Here is a 14,636-nt window from a genome sequence, read left to right on the forward strand (position 1 = left end):
ACTCGCAGTCCCAGCACTGAAAAGGGGCTCGCAGGCTGGCTGAGCTGGGACTACAACTCCCAGGAGGCGTTGCCACTCCCCTTCTCCCCGCCCCCTCGCCACGACCCACCTGCCAGCCGCAGGTTCAGGCTGGGAGGCCGCAGTGCGCGGCGAGGGCCGCCGCACATGCGCCCTGAGGGAAGATGGCACCTGCCGGCTGCTGGTGCTGCGGCTGCTGGGGCGGCGCTGTGGCCGCCGCGGGCGCCGCCCGGCGAGTCTTGGTTCTGCTGCTACTGCTGCTGCTGCTGCTGGGGGTTCTGTCCAGCGGGCCGCGACCAGGCGCCCTAGCCACCGAGCACTACTCGCCGCTGTCCCTGCTCAAGCAGGAGCTGCAGCACCGGCAGCAGCAGGAGGCCCCGGCGGGCGGCGGCTGCAGCCCGCAGTCCGGGGACTGGGGGGACCAGTACTCTGCCGAGTGCGGCGGTGAGTGGGCGGCGGCGGCGGCGGCGGCGGCGGGCGGGCGGGCGGGCGTCCGGGTTGCCGCGGAGCGCCGGCGCGGCGGGTCCGGGGGCTGCGGGCCCCGGGGCCGATGTGTGGGCCGCCCGGGCCTCGCCGGCACCGGCCGCGGCGTGTGCCCCTGCGGGAGCCGGCTCCGCGAAGTGTCACGCCGGGGCTGCTTCCCGCCGCTCACAGCCACGCCGCTGCGCGCCCTCCTCCCGAGGCCGCCGTGGGGAGGCCGGTGGATAGTGAAAAGAGCTGACAGCATGCCCCCGAGGCCAGGGCGGCCTCTCTGCAGCCCTGGCAACTTTTGAGAGGGTGGAGGAGGAGATGGCGGGTGGCCCGGGGCAGCCCCAGCCCCTGCTCTGGCCCCCGCGGGTGCTGTGGGAGCGAGGGAGGGACCGACGGACCAAGAGGACCGGACCCGCGCCCGGAGCGGGGCTGTCTGGCCCATCTTAGGCCTGGAAATCAGGTTTCCTGACCTCCCGATTGACGTATTGTATCAAACGTAGCCTGTAAAAATGTGATCCCTGGGAAGAAAGGAGGGAACAGAAGAGTAACCCCATTGAATCTGTTCATTGACATCTTGCTCCCAGGCGTTTTAAGGTTGACCTGTGATCTGTCAGGTGTCTCCCAGAGAGTCAAAAGGGCCCTGCGGGCCTGTGTACGTCAGAGCTGTGTGTGTGGGAACTGGGCCAGTTCATTCATTAAGATTGGGCGCCATTAGCCTCAGTTTAAGGTCCTGGGCAGATTCCTCAGGGGCAAGGTAGATATGTACATGTTTCGTTTTGAAGGTCTGTAGTGAGTCTTTTTACTCTTTAATCCCCTCCCTTGTCCTTTCCCTTTCCTCTTGCCCTCCGTGAGTTCCCCTAAGGCTCGCTTTTGAAACGTCCGGGTCTACCTAACTCACTAGGAGCTGGCTGCTTGCTTTTATGGCCTGACAGCAGTCTAGCATTGTGTACCTGGGAAGACAATAAGTGTTTTTTGGTTGAGATGAAATGTCGAGGTTAGCACAGTCAGTCTGATTTCCTTTCAGCACAATCTGACTTCCTTGAGGACGTCTTGCTCACCGAGGGCTATGTGACTTCTGTATTTTGAAGTAAGCCGTGGCTGGTAACAGCATGAACGCCATGGCCAGCACTACACAGTGGCAAGAGGATGGCTTTTACCCTCTGTCACTTTCTGTGACTCCGAGCAGGTTGATTGCCTGTCTTTGCAAAATTGCCTCCTCTGTAAATTGAAGACACTGTTCCCCAATTACAGGGTTTTATTTTCTTCACAAGGAAATCGCGATCGTACACGTACGCGGTGCTCGCTGTGTGCCCTGTGCCGTTGTGACAGCCTTAGGTTGGTTAGGCAGTACCCTCAGCCTGTCAGAGCGCTGGTAACTACATCATTGGGTGGTAGCCCCTTTTCTTAGAGGAGAAGACGGGGGGCACAGTGAAATCATCACTTTCCTGAGGGCGCACAACCGGAAGGGGAGGAGCCCAGGTGGTCAGACTCCAGACAGCATTTGTCTGAAGCACTCAATGATTATAGTTAGGGAAAAAGCCTCTGTAATATTTACAAGCATACAGTAGGTAGTGTGTAAATCTTCCTTTCCTTTCCCTCCTGTATTCATGTGATGCTCACTGGCTAAGGGAGACCCAGATGCTAGGCGATGAAAGATACAAATTATGAAATCAATTGATACTGTTGCTATAGGTGGCTCATTTCACTTTGTAGCGTCAGGCTTACGCCAATGGTTAAGAGTCCTCGTTTGAGCCACCTCTGACTTGTATTATGCTTTTCACCCAAATCATGATAAATGTGGGTTGTTAGAACCGGGGCATTTGGGGGAATCCTGTTCATTCTCCGTTCCCTCACATATGGACACCGTTATCTAATGTTCTCTGCTTCAGAGGATAAACACTGTATTCTGAGGCTTTAAGCATAATTTATTTAAATGTTTCCATTTTCTCTTTAACCCCTCCGTGTAGTACTTATTTTCTTAGTTTAGAGTTAAGAACGTGCTGTTGAAAATTGGTGACACGTCTTCCAGACGGCCTTCCCTGGGCTGACGTGAGTGTCCCAGTGGCTGCCGACAGGTGCTGCAGTGGCTTTGCTGTTCCTGTTCCCGCGGCCACCTCAGGAAGTGACTCCCAGGGTCACCTGCTTATGCTACCTGGGCCTCCAGGTGTTCCGCTTAGCTTTGCTGGCTGCAGTGTGTGACAAAAGCCGTCTCTTTTGTGGTAGAAACTCACCCACCTGTCTCTCATTTCTCCTTCCTTGTCCTAGACAGCCAGGTAGAAGCAAGTGAAACCTGCCTCGGTCCCTCTCTGTTCCAGGAAGAACAGCAATTCAGGATTTACAGCGAGCCAGATTGTCGCCTGAGGGGTTCATGCTCTGCATCGAGAGCCCCCATATGGTCAGCATTAGGGTCTAAGCAAGTGCTGGGATCCAGAACTGATCAGTTATTCAGAATCAAGCCCTGCCCTCACCAACTATTTATTAATCACGTCACTGGCCCTGCTGGCTCATCCAGCCCAAGCCTATCCCTATGCAGAGGGCAGCCACGGCTGCACAGCCACTTTTCAGAAGCCTGCCCCCTGCTTTTGGTTATAAATGACTGAGTTGATGCCTGCGTGGGTCTGAATCTGCACACCTTCAGATGAGCTGCGTATGTATTCTCTTAAGGCAGAACCTCCAGTGATTGTAGGGCCGAAGAGGACGGCTGGTGGGAGCTGTCTGGACAGCAAAATGACAGTGGCCGGAATCCAGGCCCCAGGGAGCAGCCTCAGGGGGCCCAGCTGCCCAGACGGCAAGCACGGGTGATCTCAGTGCCACGGACCTCAGCCCCCCTTCAGCTCTTTCTCCTCTAGCACGTTTTTACATTTCGCTTTTTATTTGAAAAGCATGTGTAACCACAGACTTCGGATATTCTGTTTTCCCGTGGTGAAAATTACCTTGCGCTTTTAAAAACACGAACACTGTAATGTACATATTTTTCAAATAAAAGTAAATGTCCCCTCCCTTCCTTGTTACCTTTGCCCTGTTTGTAGTTTGGAACTGTGGGAAGAAAAAAGGAACAGAAGGTTTCCCCTAATTCTTTCCCTCGGGTTTATCCTTGTCAACACTGCATCCTTATTTCGCACAGTACTTGACACTGAAGTAGGTACTGTTTTTGTCTCCATGTCATGTAAGGGGAAACTGAGGCAAAGAGAAGTTAAGAATGGTCACGCAGAGAGTCGAGCCAGGATTTGAACCTGGCCTCCCGACCGTTTGTAAACTTCCCGTCAGTAATATTTGCGTGTTAGTATAATTTCGTACTAATATAATTGATAAAGTCCTATGCCCTTAAGCTTTGTTTGTTGCAGGTTATAGTCTTAGGTAACTTGTCCTAGAATTTTATGTTTACGTTATGTGCAAGGATGTTCCATTGAGCCTAATACTTGAACCGTAGAGGGGACTGGATCTGTTCTTTTTCTTAAAGATTTATTTATTATTTATTTTTAAATTTTATTTACTTCGGCTGTGTTGGGTCTTAGTTGCGGCACGTGGGATCTTTGTTGAGGCATGCGGGATCTTTCACTGCGGTGTGTGGGCTCTTCATTCTGGCGCGTGGGCTTCTCTCTAGTTGCGGCGTGTGGGTTTTCTCGTCTCTAGTTGTGGCGCGCAGGCTCCAGGGCGCGTGGGCTCTGTAGTTTGTGACACGCGGGCTCAGTAGTTGTGGCACGCGGGCTTAGTTACCCCGCAGCATGTGGGATCTTAGTTCCCTGATCAGGGATCGAACCCGCATCCCTTGCATTACAAGTCAGGTTCTTTACTACTGGACCATGAGGGAAGTCCCTGGATCTGTTTTTTACCTGAAAACCCGTTTGTGTGCCTCCTAGATTCTACTCAGTGTTGTAGACCCTGGGGTTACAGCACGGTCGGCTGAGTTCCTCAGTGGAGCCTGTGTTCTGGTGGGGGAAGGAGCGGTGTGCAATAGGCCTGCGATAAGCGCCTTGAGGAATAGAGTGGTGTGGGGATGCTTCTTTGAGAGGCGGCCTGGGAAGGCCTCTGCTAAGGTGACACGAGCAAAGACCCGGATGGAGTGAGACTCAGAGAGAGAGCTTAGCCATATCTTAACTTGACCCCCTGCTGTCACAGATCTGGTAAAGTAAGGTCTAGTTGGAACTTGTCCACTGATACAAGAATTCAGGTTCTCTCCTCTGCTCTTCCTGCCAAAGTTAAGCTACATCTTATTCCAGTGCAGCATTCGTCTGTATTAAGTATGTCTTTATGTGTTCTTCATAGATGGTCCACCTGTATTTTAGTTCAAACATATGCGTTTCTAGTACTTGTTTCAAAACTACTTTTGTTTTCCTTATTTGAAAATGTATTAATAAGAACAGTGAATTTATGTGTTTTTCTTTCTTTTTTTTTTTTTTTTTTAACTGCTTTCTTGAGAGTTTTTTGTCTGCTCCTAGGTGAGGTAGCTTTGAACTTGATGTCTTTGTGGTCGTTTTCATCTAACTGGTGACATTAGCACTGTCCGTGCTTAATGCCTCAGTCGAGTTCAATGATTAATTTGCACCCTGAAGTACTTTTCTTTAGTTTGTTGAAATTAACAATCCCAGATTTGAGTTTATTTCATTTTCCCACTGTTCTTTGTGGAGAACAGAACATTAGTGTCTGTCCGATTTGGGAGCCTTAACTGCCAGAAAAACAAGGAAGTAGCTGTGAACCTAGCTCTGTGTTTTTGACAAAGTCAGTCAGACTTAAAGAGATTGTCAGTATTTATGGTCTCTCTCTTAACTGAGGGATTGGTTATTTAAATACATGCAATCGGTCTTAATGCTCACAGCCTTAAATTACTGCTGTGTCTTAGAGGTGGTAAGGAATCAGTAGAGGGAAACTTCTACAATGAGAGCTGTTTCCTCTTTTGCTCTGGCTGCGGGGAGGTTTAGAGCCAAGTTTTTTACGCTCAGTTACGGCAGCTGTGGTAACCCTTACTGTTAGTGTATTTGCTTGATCCTTTTTCCCCTTGGCCCCGATTTTCTGCGTTAGTTATCATACCCAGTTTTGTGGCAGATCTCTTCTGATCTTTTCAAGACATACACAGTAAATTTGACAGTGTAAAGGAACTAGCTTATTTTGAGCACAGAGACTGAGGCACGGACTGATGAAGAGATTCGTGTATTGTTACCTCAACCAGCCCAGACGACTGATCACTGTGAGGGTGAATGACATTTTTCAGGAAGTCCTCTGATTTAGGGGTGGCTCTTTGTCGTGAGAGCCCTGTGAAGCTGGTGGCCCATGGTGTTTGCATACTCGTTAGCTTCTTCCTGTAGATACGTTGTCGTTAAGAATTACATTTACCTTTTACAAGTTTCTGTGCACTGGTAGATGTGTTCAGCTTTGGGTGACAGAGGTTAATTCTCTTCCCCTCTGGATGAGGGTAAAAGATATGTGGCCTGGTTTTTTTTTGGTTTGTTTGTTTGTTTTTTTGTGGTACGCGGGCCTCTCACTGTTTTGGCCTCTCCCGCTGCGGAGCACAGGCTCCGGACGCTCAGGCTCAGCGGCCATGGCTCACGGGCCCAGCCGCTCCACGGCATGTGGGATCTTCCCGGACAGGGGCACGAACCCGCGTCCCCTGCATCGGCAGGCGGACTCTCAACCACTGTGCCACCAGGGAAGTTCTGGCCTGGGTTTTTAAACCTACCTACCTGGAGCATATGACTACAGGAAGTGGCAGAGTACTTTCTATATAAAAACTTTTCAAGGAGTCTCTTTTACAGCCTGCAGAGACAGCTTGGCTTCTTTGCACTCAGTAGATACTTGCCTGACTGACCAACTTATAAAGCATCCCCTTTTCACAGTGCAGTGTTTTAAAGAGGTCATCTTATCTTTTTGTTTGGGCTTGTTATCTTGCAGATAGGATAAGTACAAAATTTATTAAAATAACAGAATTTTAATACTTTTCCCTTCGGGTTAATGCTTTCCAGCATTTTCCTTCTGCTGTCTTTATTTTTACTCTTTATTGAAATATGACATATGCAGCAAAATGTGTGCATCACAAGTGTGACGCTCCATAGATTTTCACAAACTGAGTAACGCGTGTAACCAGGAAGAACCCCAAATCAATAGCTGCTATCTGTTTTTAAGCACGCTAAGAAAGTCTTACTCTACGTCACCCTTGTTTCATTGGGAAATATTTGCTGTGGCTTCATTTCTGCCTCAGGAACCGGCACAGTGCATGGACACTGCTCAGGCGCTGGCGTTCTTCACACAGGTGCCCGGGGGCCCTGTGTCAGGTGGTCTGTCCTCCACCTGGCACGACTTCTGCACGAAAGACCAGTTGACTTCTCTTGTGACTTTTTCCTGCCCGCGTTTGGAGTGTTCTAAGTGACCCTGTGTTTCCTTATCTCTAACGGTTTCACATCACTGCCTAGATGTGCTTCAGCTTTCCCAGTAGAGCTGATGACGTTGGACAGTACATGTGGGCTTACGTGAAAGTCTTCAGCTCTTAAGAGCGCGTGCCACCCTGAGCCTGCGATGCATTTTCAGCGCAGTTTATAACCCCAGGCTAAGTGAGCAGCCTTTGTGGTTAAGGCCCGCTGCCCAGTAGGCTGGCGGCAGCACCTGCCATCCTGTTCTGTTCCTGGATCGGCGCCCCGTAACTTGCTTCCATGCTTCTTTTTCCATTCTGTGCAGCTGGCCAACTCCTTTTCTTTTGGTTTTATACATTGTTTACAAGTACTTTACTTTTAAAGTACTTCACTGAGTTAATGTAGCTTCAGTCAAATTACATTTATGTTTTGCTAAAAAGCCGTTCTGCCTCTTTTAAGATGGCGTTTGCAGATCCTTGTTCTAGAGGACTAGTTATATGTTGACTTTATAATCTAATTCTCAGTGGGCGGCCTCTACTTTCAAGTTGTTTTATGATACCTTACACATCTCAGGCACTGATGAATAGTATTTTATTAGAACAAAAGAAGCATATAAATTCTTCAGAGGAGAATTTTCCCTGTTATTACTTTTCCTGTTATTACATTCTAAAGGAAAAGTACCACCTGGGACCATCCAGCAAGGTAATCTACAACGTCCTTGTTACTGAACCGAACTTGGGTCTGCACACCCACAGCACCGCAAAGCCAGTCTGCTGACACCGGGCTGTGGTGAAGGAAAGTTCGATTATTTGCAGGGCGCCAAGCCAGGAGGGCTAGCAACTTATGTTCAGAAAGTCCAGACTCCCCGACGGCTTTCAGGGAAGGGTTTTAAAGGCAACGTTTGGGGTGAGAGTTGTAGCCTGTGCACTTCCTTCTGATTGGTTGGTGGTGAGGAAATAAGGTGATGTTTTGGGGATCTTAACCATCAAGCTTCTGGTTCCAACCAGTCTGGCTTGTGATCAGCAGGTCGTCACCGTCCTCCACCTGGGTGGGGTCTTAGTTTCTGCAGAACAACTCCAAGGTTGTCGTCCTTTAGGAGGAACTAGGACTTCTGTCGCTGAACTGTTTAAGCTACCATTACGTTTCTTGCTTGACCTTTTTTCCTTAGTTTCTGCATTCCCTCGCTTCCCTAATTGGTAACTGCTTGAGTCTGCTCTTTGGAACTCAGGGAAGACCTAGGAGACTAAAGCCTTTTTCCACAAACAAGGAACGGGTGACCTGGATGGGCTTTGGTACCCGGGAGGACCCCGCAGGGGTCAACCCTCCCCCGCCACCTTTTCTTTGATACTCCTCAATCTTGAGGGGGAACAGGGAGCAGGATAAGAAAGAGAATAAAGTCTTGGATAGAAAGGTTAATCATAAACTTGACAGGGCAGCTCGGTTTCAGGGGGACCTAGCTTCACTCTCAACAGTGGTTGTCTTACAAATGCAGAAACTGATAAAAGCAAAGTTTCTTGGGTTTTAAGCTCTGAAATACATATCACGTTAAATTTAGTCATGGCTGTTCTAAGATGTACTTAAGGAGAGAAGGAATCTTTTTGTTCACTTTTTATATGTGTTTTATACCTGCATATCTGTGCAAAAACGCTTTTACCAGAATTACTCATTAAAGTCCAGTTATTGACAAAAAAAAAAAAAGCAAAGGCACTACAAGTTGATGCCGTGTAGCACCTGTTTGACCTTCAGGGAGCTCCTCCAGCCACGGTAATGCGGGCTGCTCTTCCCGGGTTACCCTACACCTGGGACCAGAATTGTCGATAAATATGTAGTACCTGACTTCCAAGTTCTGGCTCCTCCATGGGAAAAGCCCAGTCATCCTTGCGTTCAGGTGAACCTGGCCCACCGTCTGTTACACCTAGAGCCAGGTGGTCAAGTGATGAGCACAGAGCAGCTGTGGAATTCCTTATGAAACATTTTCCTTCGGGGAAACGCAAACTTTCAGTCAGCTTTCCCTTGCAGGACAGGGATGTGTGACACATGCATGCTCTTTGCAGTAACACCGCCTCTCCTCAGCAGGAGGCAATGCTGTCCTCTCATTTGATTGAGAATTTCCACGCTTTCCCACCATTCTAGCTGTCAGCCCGCCCACAGCTGTACTTATGGCCTTTGCCTGCGGTCCTGTCTCCTTGGAGGACCCGTGGCTTCTGCCTGGTGCAGCGCCCATCTTGAAAAAAACAGGCAACAAAGACAGGACCACCGAGTCCTTCCAGCCACCACCTCATCTCTCTGTTCCCTTTTACAGCAGAATTCCTCAAAGAAGATGTTTATATACACTGTGTCAGTGTCCTACAGTCAGCTCGTGTCTCTCCACCAAAGATGCTCTTCTTAAAGTCAGCTGTGTGTAAGGTTGAGGGGGAGAAGAAAGAAGCTGGATGGCATTGCTGTAGTAGACTATTACTAGGACCCCGCTTTGGCAGAATGAGCGGTGATAAATGTGCCGTGTGCCCCTATCGACGGGGTGTCCTAGAACGCATCTGTGGCGAATCTTCGCTTCATTGTTTCTTCATTTTTGTGACCTTAAACGTGTCCATTAACATTGAGCATCATTCCCCACGTGTACAGTGAGCCCAAGGTATGTTCCACCAGCCTCAGAGGATGGAGGACCAAAAGAAATAATGTCTGTGAAAGTATTTTGAAAGCCGTAAAGTACTGTGAAGGCCAAAATAAACTTCAGGAAAGCAGGAAGAAGAAATTTACAAGAAAAACCCAGCAATTTTAGCCTAGATGTATATACTAACATTTAACAATCATTCTGTGAACTGTGGGCATTATGTCTGTTCCTCACAGTTGCCCTAAGAGGGTATGTGGTGGTAGTTATTCCTGTTTCACAGACGAGGAATCTGAGGCTAGGAGAAATGAAAGGACTTGCCCCAAGTCAAACAGCCAGTTAGGCATCTAATCGGAGTCAGTCTGGCACCACAGCCTGTGCCCTGAACCCCTCTGTTACTTTGCTGCAGAACTAGTTGCATTTGAAGTCAGGGAAAGAGGAGCTCTAAGTAGAAGAGCTGGCTGTTTGAAAATAACTGGTAAAGTTTAGACAATCATCTAGCAAGGGCAATCAAGAAAAATGAGAGGAAACAAATACAGCTGGCCCTTAACCAGCACGGGTTTGAACTGGGCAGGTTCACTTATACGTGGATTTTTTTCAGTAGGAGATACTACACTGCTACACAATCTGTGGTTGGTGAATCTTCAGTTGTGCAACTGTGGATTCGGAGCGCTAACTACAAGTTATACGCAGATGTTCAACGGCATGGAGGATTGGCACCCCAAACCCCCATGTTGTTCAAGGGTCAACTGTATTTGCCTCTAGGAATCATTATAACTCTCTGTATAGCTTTATGACAAAGATGTAGAACAGTTCAAAGAAATAGGTAGCTCTTTAGAAAAAAGGTAAATTATCAAGTTGATTCTCCCTCCGCCTCTAAAGTGTCTTGTTCCCACCAGGGTCAGCTCTTTTCTTCTCATTATTCCTAAGCTTTCTTAGAGATCCTCCCTACATTTCCTGCTTAATCATCTACCATCAGTTAATGATTATCAGATTTATATCTGTAGCTCTTTCTCTGGAATTTCCTAACTACATGCAAGACAGCTTCCTGGTTTAGCATCTCATGAGCAATTGCTTAAACCCAGAGTTAGCGCTTTACTTCCCTCTAAAAGCACTCTTCCTCTTAGACTCCCCACTTCAGTTACAGGCACTACCCCTCTCTAGCTGCACAAACGGGAAACAGTGCCTCTTTGCTCTTCCTGTGCCCAATTTTCTCAAAGCTCTGTCCTTTTTCCTTCTCTTCCCACTGTCTTTGATCTTTCTTCCTCACCGCTGTGGCCTCTCCCGTCGCGGAGCACAAGCTCCGGACCGCAGGCTCAGCGGCCATGGCTCACGGGCCTAGCCGCTCTGCGGCACGTGGGATCTTCCCGGACCGGGGCACGAACCCGCGTCCCCTGCATCGGCAGGCGGACTCTCAACCACTGCGCCACCAGGGAAGCCCTCCATGGCATCTTAATACTAAAGAAGAAAGGGAATAAATGAACTGGATACTAAACTTGGGAAACTAGAAGAGGAAATAAAGGAAATTGCAGGGCTAAGAAGACCAAAGCCAGAATAAATGAATTAGAAACAGAGCAACAACGGAATGGATCAATAGACCCAAGAGCTGCTTCTTTAAAAAAGAATAAAATAGATGAATCTGATAAGGCTGACGTGTAAGTAGGGAGCAGATGCAACTGCACGTAATGAATGAGGGGGTATGTGTGCAACCGTAGCGGCTGTTAGAATTTAAGAGACGACGGTGCAGAAACCTCTGCTAATAGGTTACAAATAAGAAGCAGTAGAGAAATATCCAGGAAGATGATGCAGAAGAAAAAGATGAGATTCTATAATGTGTTTTGAGACTATTTCTGCAGTAATCACAATGACATTACTTGTATGACCTGAACAAGGAAGAAAACAGACTTTTCCTAATTTCATGGAAATCTGTAGCATTTAAATACAGCTGGTTGGGTTATTGTTTGAAAATAATTGAATCCATGGTGAGTTAAATATTTTTAGATTAAAGAACAAATTTAACCTCCTGTTCCAGACAACTCTAGTTACAACTAGAACAAACTAGTTTTGTATCACCGACCTTACCAAACCAGCAGAAAACACTGATGCCAGAATCTGATAAAGTTCGGGGGCAGAAAAGAAAGCTATTAACATAGTTCTAAAAATCCAAAGTAAAATATTAGTAAACTGAAGCCAGCAAACAAAAGAATAATCTGCCTTGATCAATTAGTGTATTCTAGAAGTACAAAAGATGGTTCAACTTTTCAAGGAATTAATCACCTTGATAGATCAAAGGAGAGAAATCACGATTATCATAAAGAAATATCCAAAATCACTTGATAAATTTCAGCCAGCTTTCCTGATTTAAAATTTGGGGTAAAGCAAAGAATAGGAGAATTCTTCCTTTATATGGTAAAATGCATCGACCTCCACCCTTCCTTTATATGGTAAAATATATCAATCTCAAAATAGGCACATAGAGCAGCTTCCCACTGGATGTTTGTCAATGTTAAATTTAAAAGTATTACTGTCAAAAGTTGAGGAAATTCTGGGTCATCAAATGACATGTTAACCTCAGGACTAGGCAGGAGTGCCTTTCATCACGAGTATTATTGAGCACTTTGGGGAGGTTTTGTCCAGTAAAATAAGATGCTAAGTGAGTATAAATATTAAAAAGACCTTGATATAATTACGTGTAGATGGCACAGTTATCCAGTGTGTAAATGAAGACATTAATAGAGCTGTTAAAAGTTCAATAATGTGGACAGATAAAATATTCAGCTCTAGTCAGCTAAGAAGGCAAAAGATTGACAGTATGCTGCCTCTCTGCCTGGGCCACTCTCCCGGTCCTGCCAGCCTCCCATGGACCTTCACCTGTGAAGTCCTTAACTTCGCTTAGATCTGCCTTCACTCTTTCATGGCAGGCAGCCAACCAACACCTCCATTGCTTTGCTGGAGGGTGGCCTTTTGCAAATTGCTTAGGCTGTCGGCCTCGTTTTCCTCTTCTTTAAAATGGGGATTGGGGGCTTCCCTGGTGGCGCAGTGGTTGAGAGTCCGCCTGCCGATGCAGCGGACAAGGGTTCGTGCCCCGGTCCGGGAGGATCCCACGTGCCGCGGAGCGGCTGGGCCCGTGAGCCATGGCCGCTGAGCCTGGCGCGTCCGGAGCCTGTGCTCCGCAACGAGAGAGGCTGTAACGGTGAGAGGCCCGCGTACCACCAAAGAAAAGAAAAAAAAAAAAAAAAGGGGGTGGGGGATTGGGAGGGTATCTTATACATGGTGGCTATATCGGTATTGGCTGGCGTTACTCAGTCCTCTGGAAGCTTTTCCTGAGCACACACACCTCTTCTCCCGATTATGCTCTAGGTCATGACTCTTAAACTGTTGCATTCTGACATTTTTTTATGTGGCTCTGATTACTGTCAGCTCCCCCACTGAATGCTATATACAAGGACTGGGGTCATTTATGGTTTTGACGACCGTTGAGGCTAAGGCCGTGACTGGAACATAGTAGATGCTCAACAGATGGAACATAGTAGATGCTCAACCACCGATGAATCTGTGGTTATCAAGCAATTTTTTTTTTTAAGATCACAACAGACTTGAACGTGTACATCCTGTATAAGAATGATAAAGTTCCACATAGGTTAATAAAAGATTAAATTTTGTAAAGAAGTCAAGTGTTTCTCCCCTCATTAATCTACAATTTTAATGCAATTCTAATAAAAATCATACAGGGCTTTTTGTTTTGGAACCGTAATAAAATGACTGAAGTTTATCTGAAGGAAGAATGTTTATCCAAATAGCCAAGAAATTTTTTTTTTTAAAAAAGGTGATGAGGCTTTGCTTTTACATTAACCTGTATGCACTCATTGTAAGGCTATAGTAATTGAAACAATGATACTGAAGTCAGAATAAACATCATTATAAGGGATTAGAAAGTTTACAAAACAAAACAACAAAATGCAGGTTTATTGTAGAGAATTGAAATTTTATGTCTAAAGTGTTAAATTAAAATGATATATAATCTCACCAAGTTTAAATTTAAATAATGTAGAAGAAAATGTAATCATATGGTTAAGTGTTTACATTATATTGTTAAGTTAAAAGGGCAGCTTACAAAACAATGTAGCTCAGTTCTCACAACCTCGTGATAACAATAGTAGCAAACATTTTTTGAGCTCCTTCTTTGTGTCAGAAACTATACCACATGCTTTACTTATATTTCCTTATTTAAATCTCACAACCACCCCTGTGACGTGGATAATTTATCACTGACCCTGTTTTACAAATGAAGAAACTGAAGATGGAGGAGGCTAAGTCAGTGGCCAAGAGCTAGTAAGCAGTGGCAGAGAACAGGAATTTGTAAACCCAGCCACCCGACTTCAGAATTATCACTCCTAATTATACACACCAAAATTTTCATGGTGGTTCTCAACGCATGGTGGTATTCTAAGTGACTTTTATTTACATTCTGTGATTTTTCTGTATTTTCTACAACGATCGTGAATAACTACTATAATTTTTTAGAAATAAATGTCCATGTAGAGATTGAAGAGTCATCTGTCAGAGCTATTGCAGAAGGTAGATGTAAATCATCTCAAAGATTCCTTTAAAAAAAGGAGTCTAGAAACAGATCCCAGTGACTATAATGTGTTATAAAGGTGGCATTCAAGTTGATAATTTCATAAGTGGTCCTGAGGTGAGAAAGTAGATAATTAGAAATTCTTCTCTAAATCTTAGGCCAGAATAGATGAGTTACAAATTAGCAAAGGATATAAGCAAGTTACAAAAGAGATACAAATGGCCAATAAACCAAAAGTTTAATCTTACTAGTACTATTTTCAGATTGGAAAAGATGAAAAGAATGACACTACTTTGAGCAGAGGGAAATAGTGGTGTTATACACTGTGAATGGAAATGAAATTATTAAGCTTTGAGATGGAAATGGAGCAATATATATGGAAAGTCTTAAAATTGTTTACACCGTTTGCCTCAGCAATTACATATGTTATACTGTACTTTAATTGCCCAGTTGTGTAAATTTGCAAAAATATAGGTCAAGGATACTCATTGAAAGTGTCTGTATTAAGGAAAAAGAAAGGACATCCTAATTATCCAATGATAGGGGTATGGTTAAATTCCATGCAATGGAATACTGCGCAACCATTTAAAATTAAATAAATGTTTGGGCTTCCCTGGTG

The 14,636-nt window shown here is 46.0% G+C and overlaps 1 protein-coding gene across 10 annotated transcripts in view; it reads left to right on the forward strand.

Moving 5' to 3' along the window:
* The first annotated feature begins 182 nt into the window (after window positions 1-182).
* The window catches only part of TTC13 (tetratricopeptide repeat domain 13), a 69,118-nt gene continuing 54,664 nt past the window's right edge, over window positions 183-14,636 (forward strand). For all 10 annotated transcript variants that reach the window (XM_065894075.1, XM_065894076.1, XM_065894081.1 and 7 more), the window contains exon 1: window positions 183-462. In XM_065894075.1, coding sequence (XP_065750147.1) covers window positions 183-462 — 280 coding nt within the window. The remainder of the gene's footprint in view (window positions 463-14,636) is intronic.

Source organism: Phocoena phocoena, chromosome 16 (genome assembly GCF_963924675.1).
Source record: "Phocoena phocoena chromosome 16, mPhoPho1.1, whole genome shotgun sequence".
In the NCBI taxonomy this organism is placed as follows: Eukaryota; Metazoa; Chordata; class Mammalia; order Artiodactyla; family Phocoenidae; genus Phocoena; species Phocoena phocoena.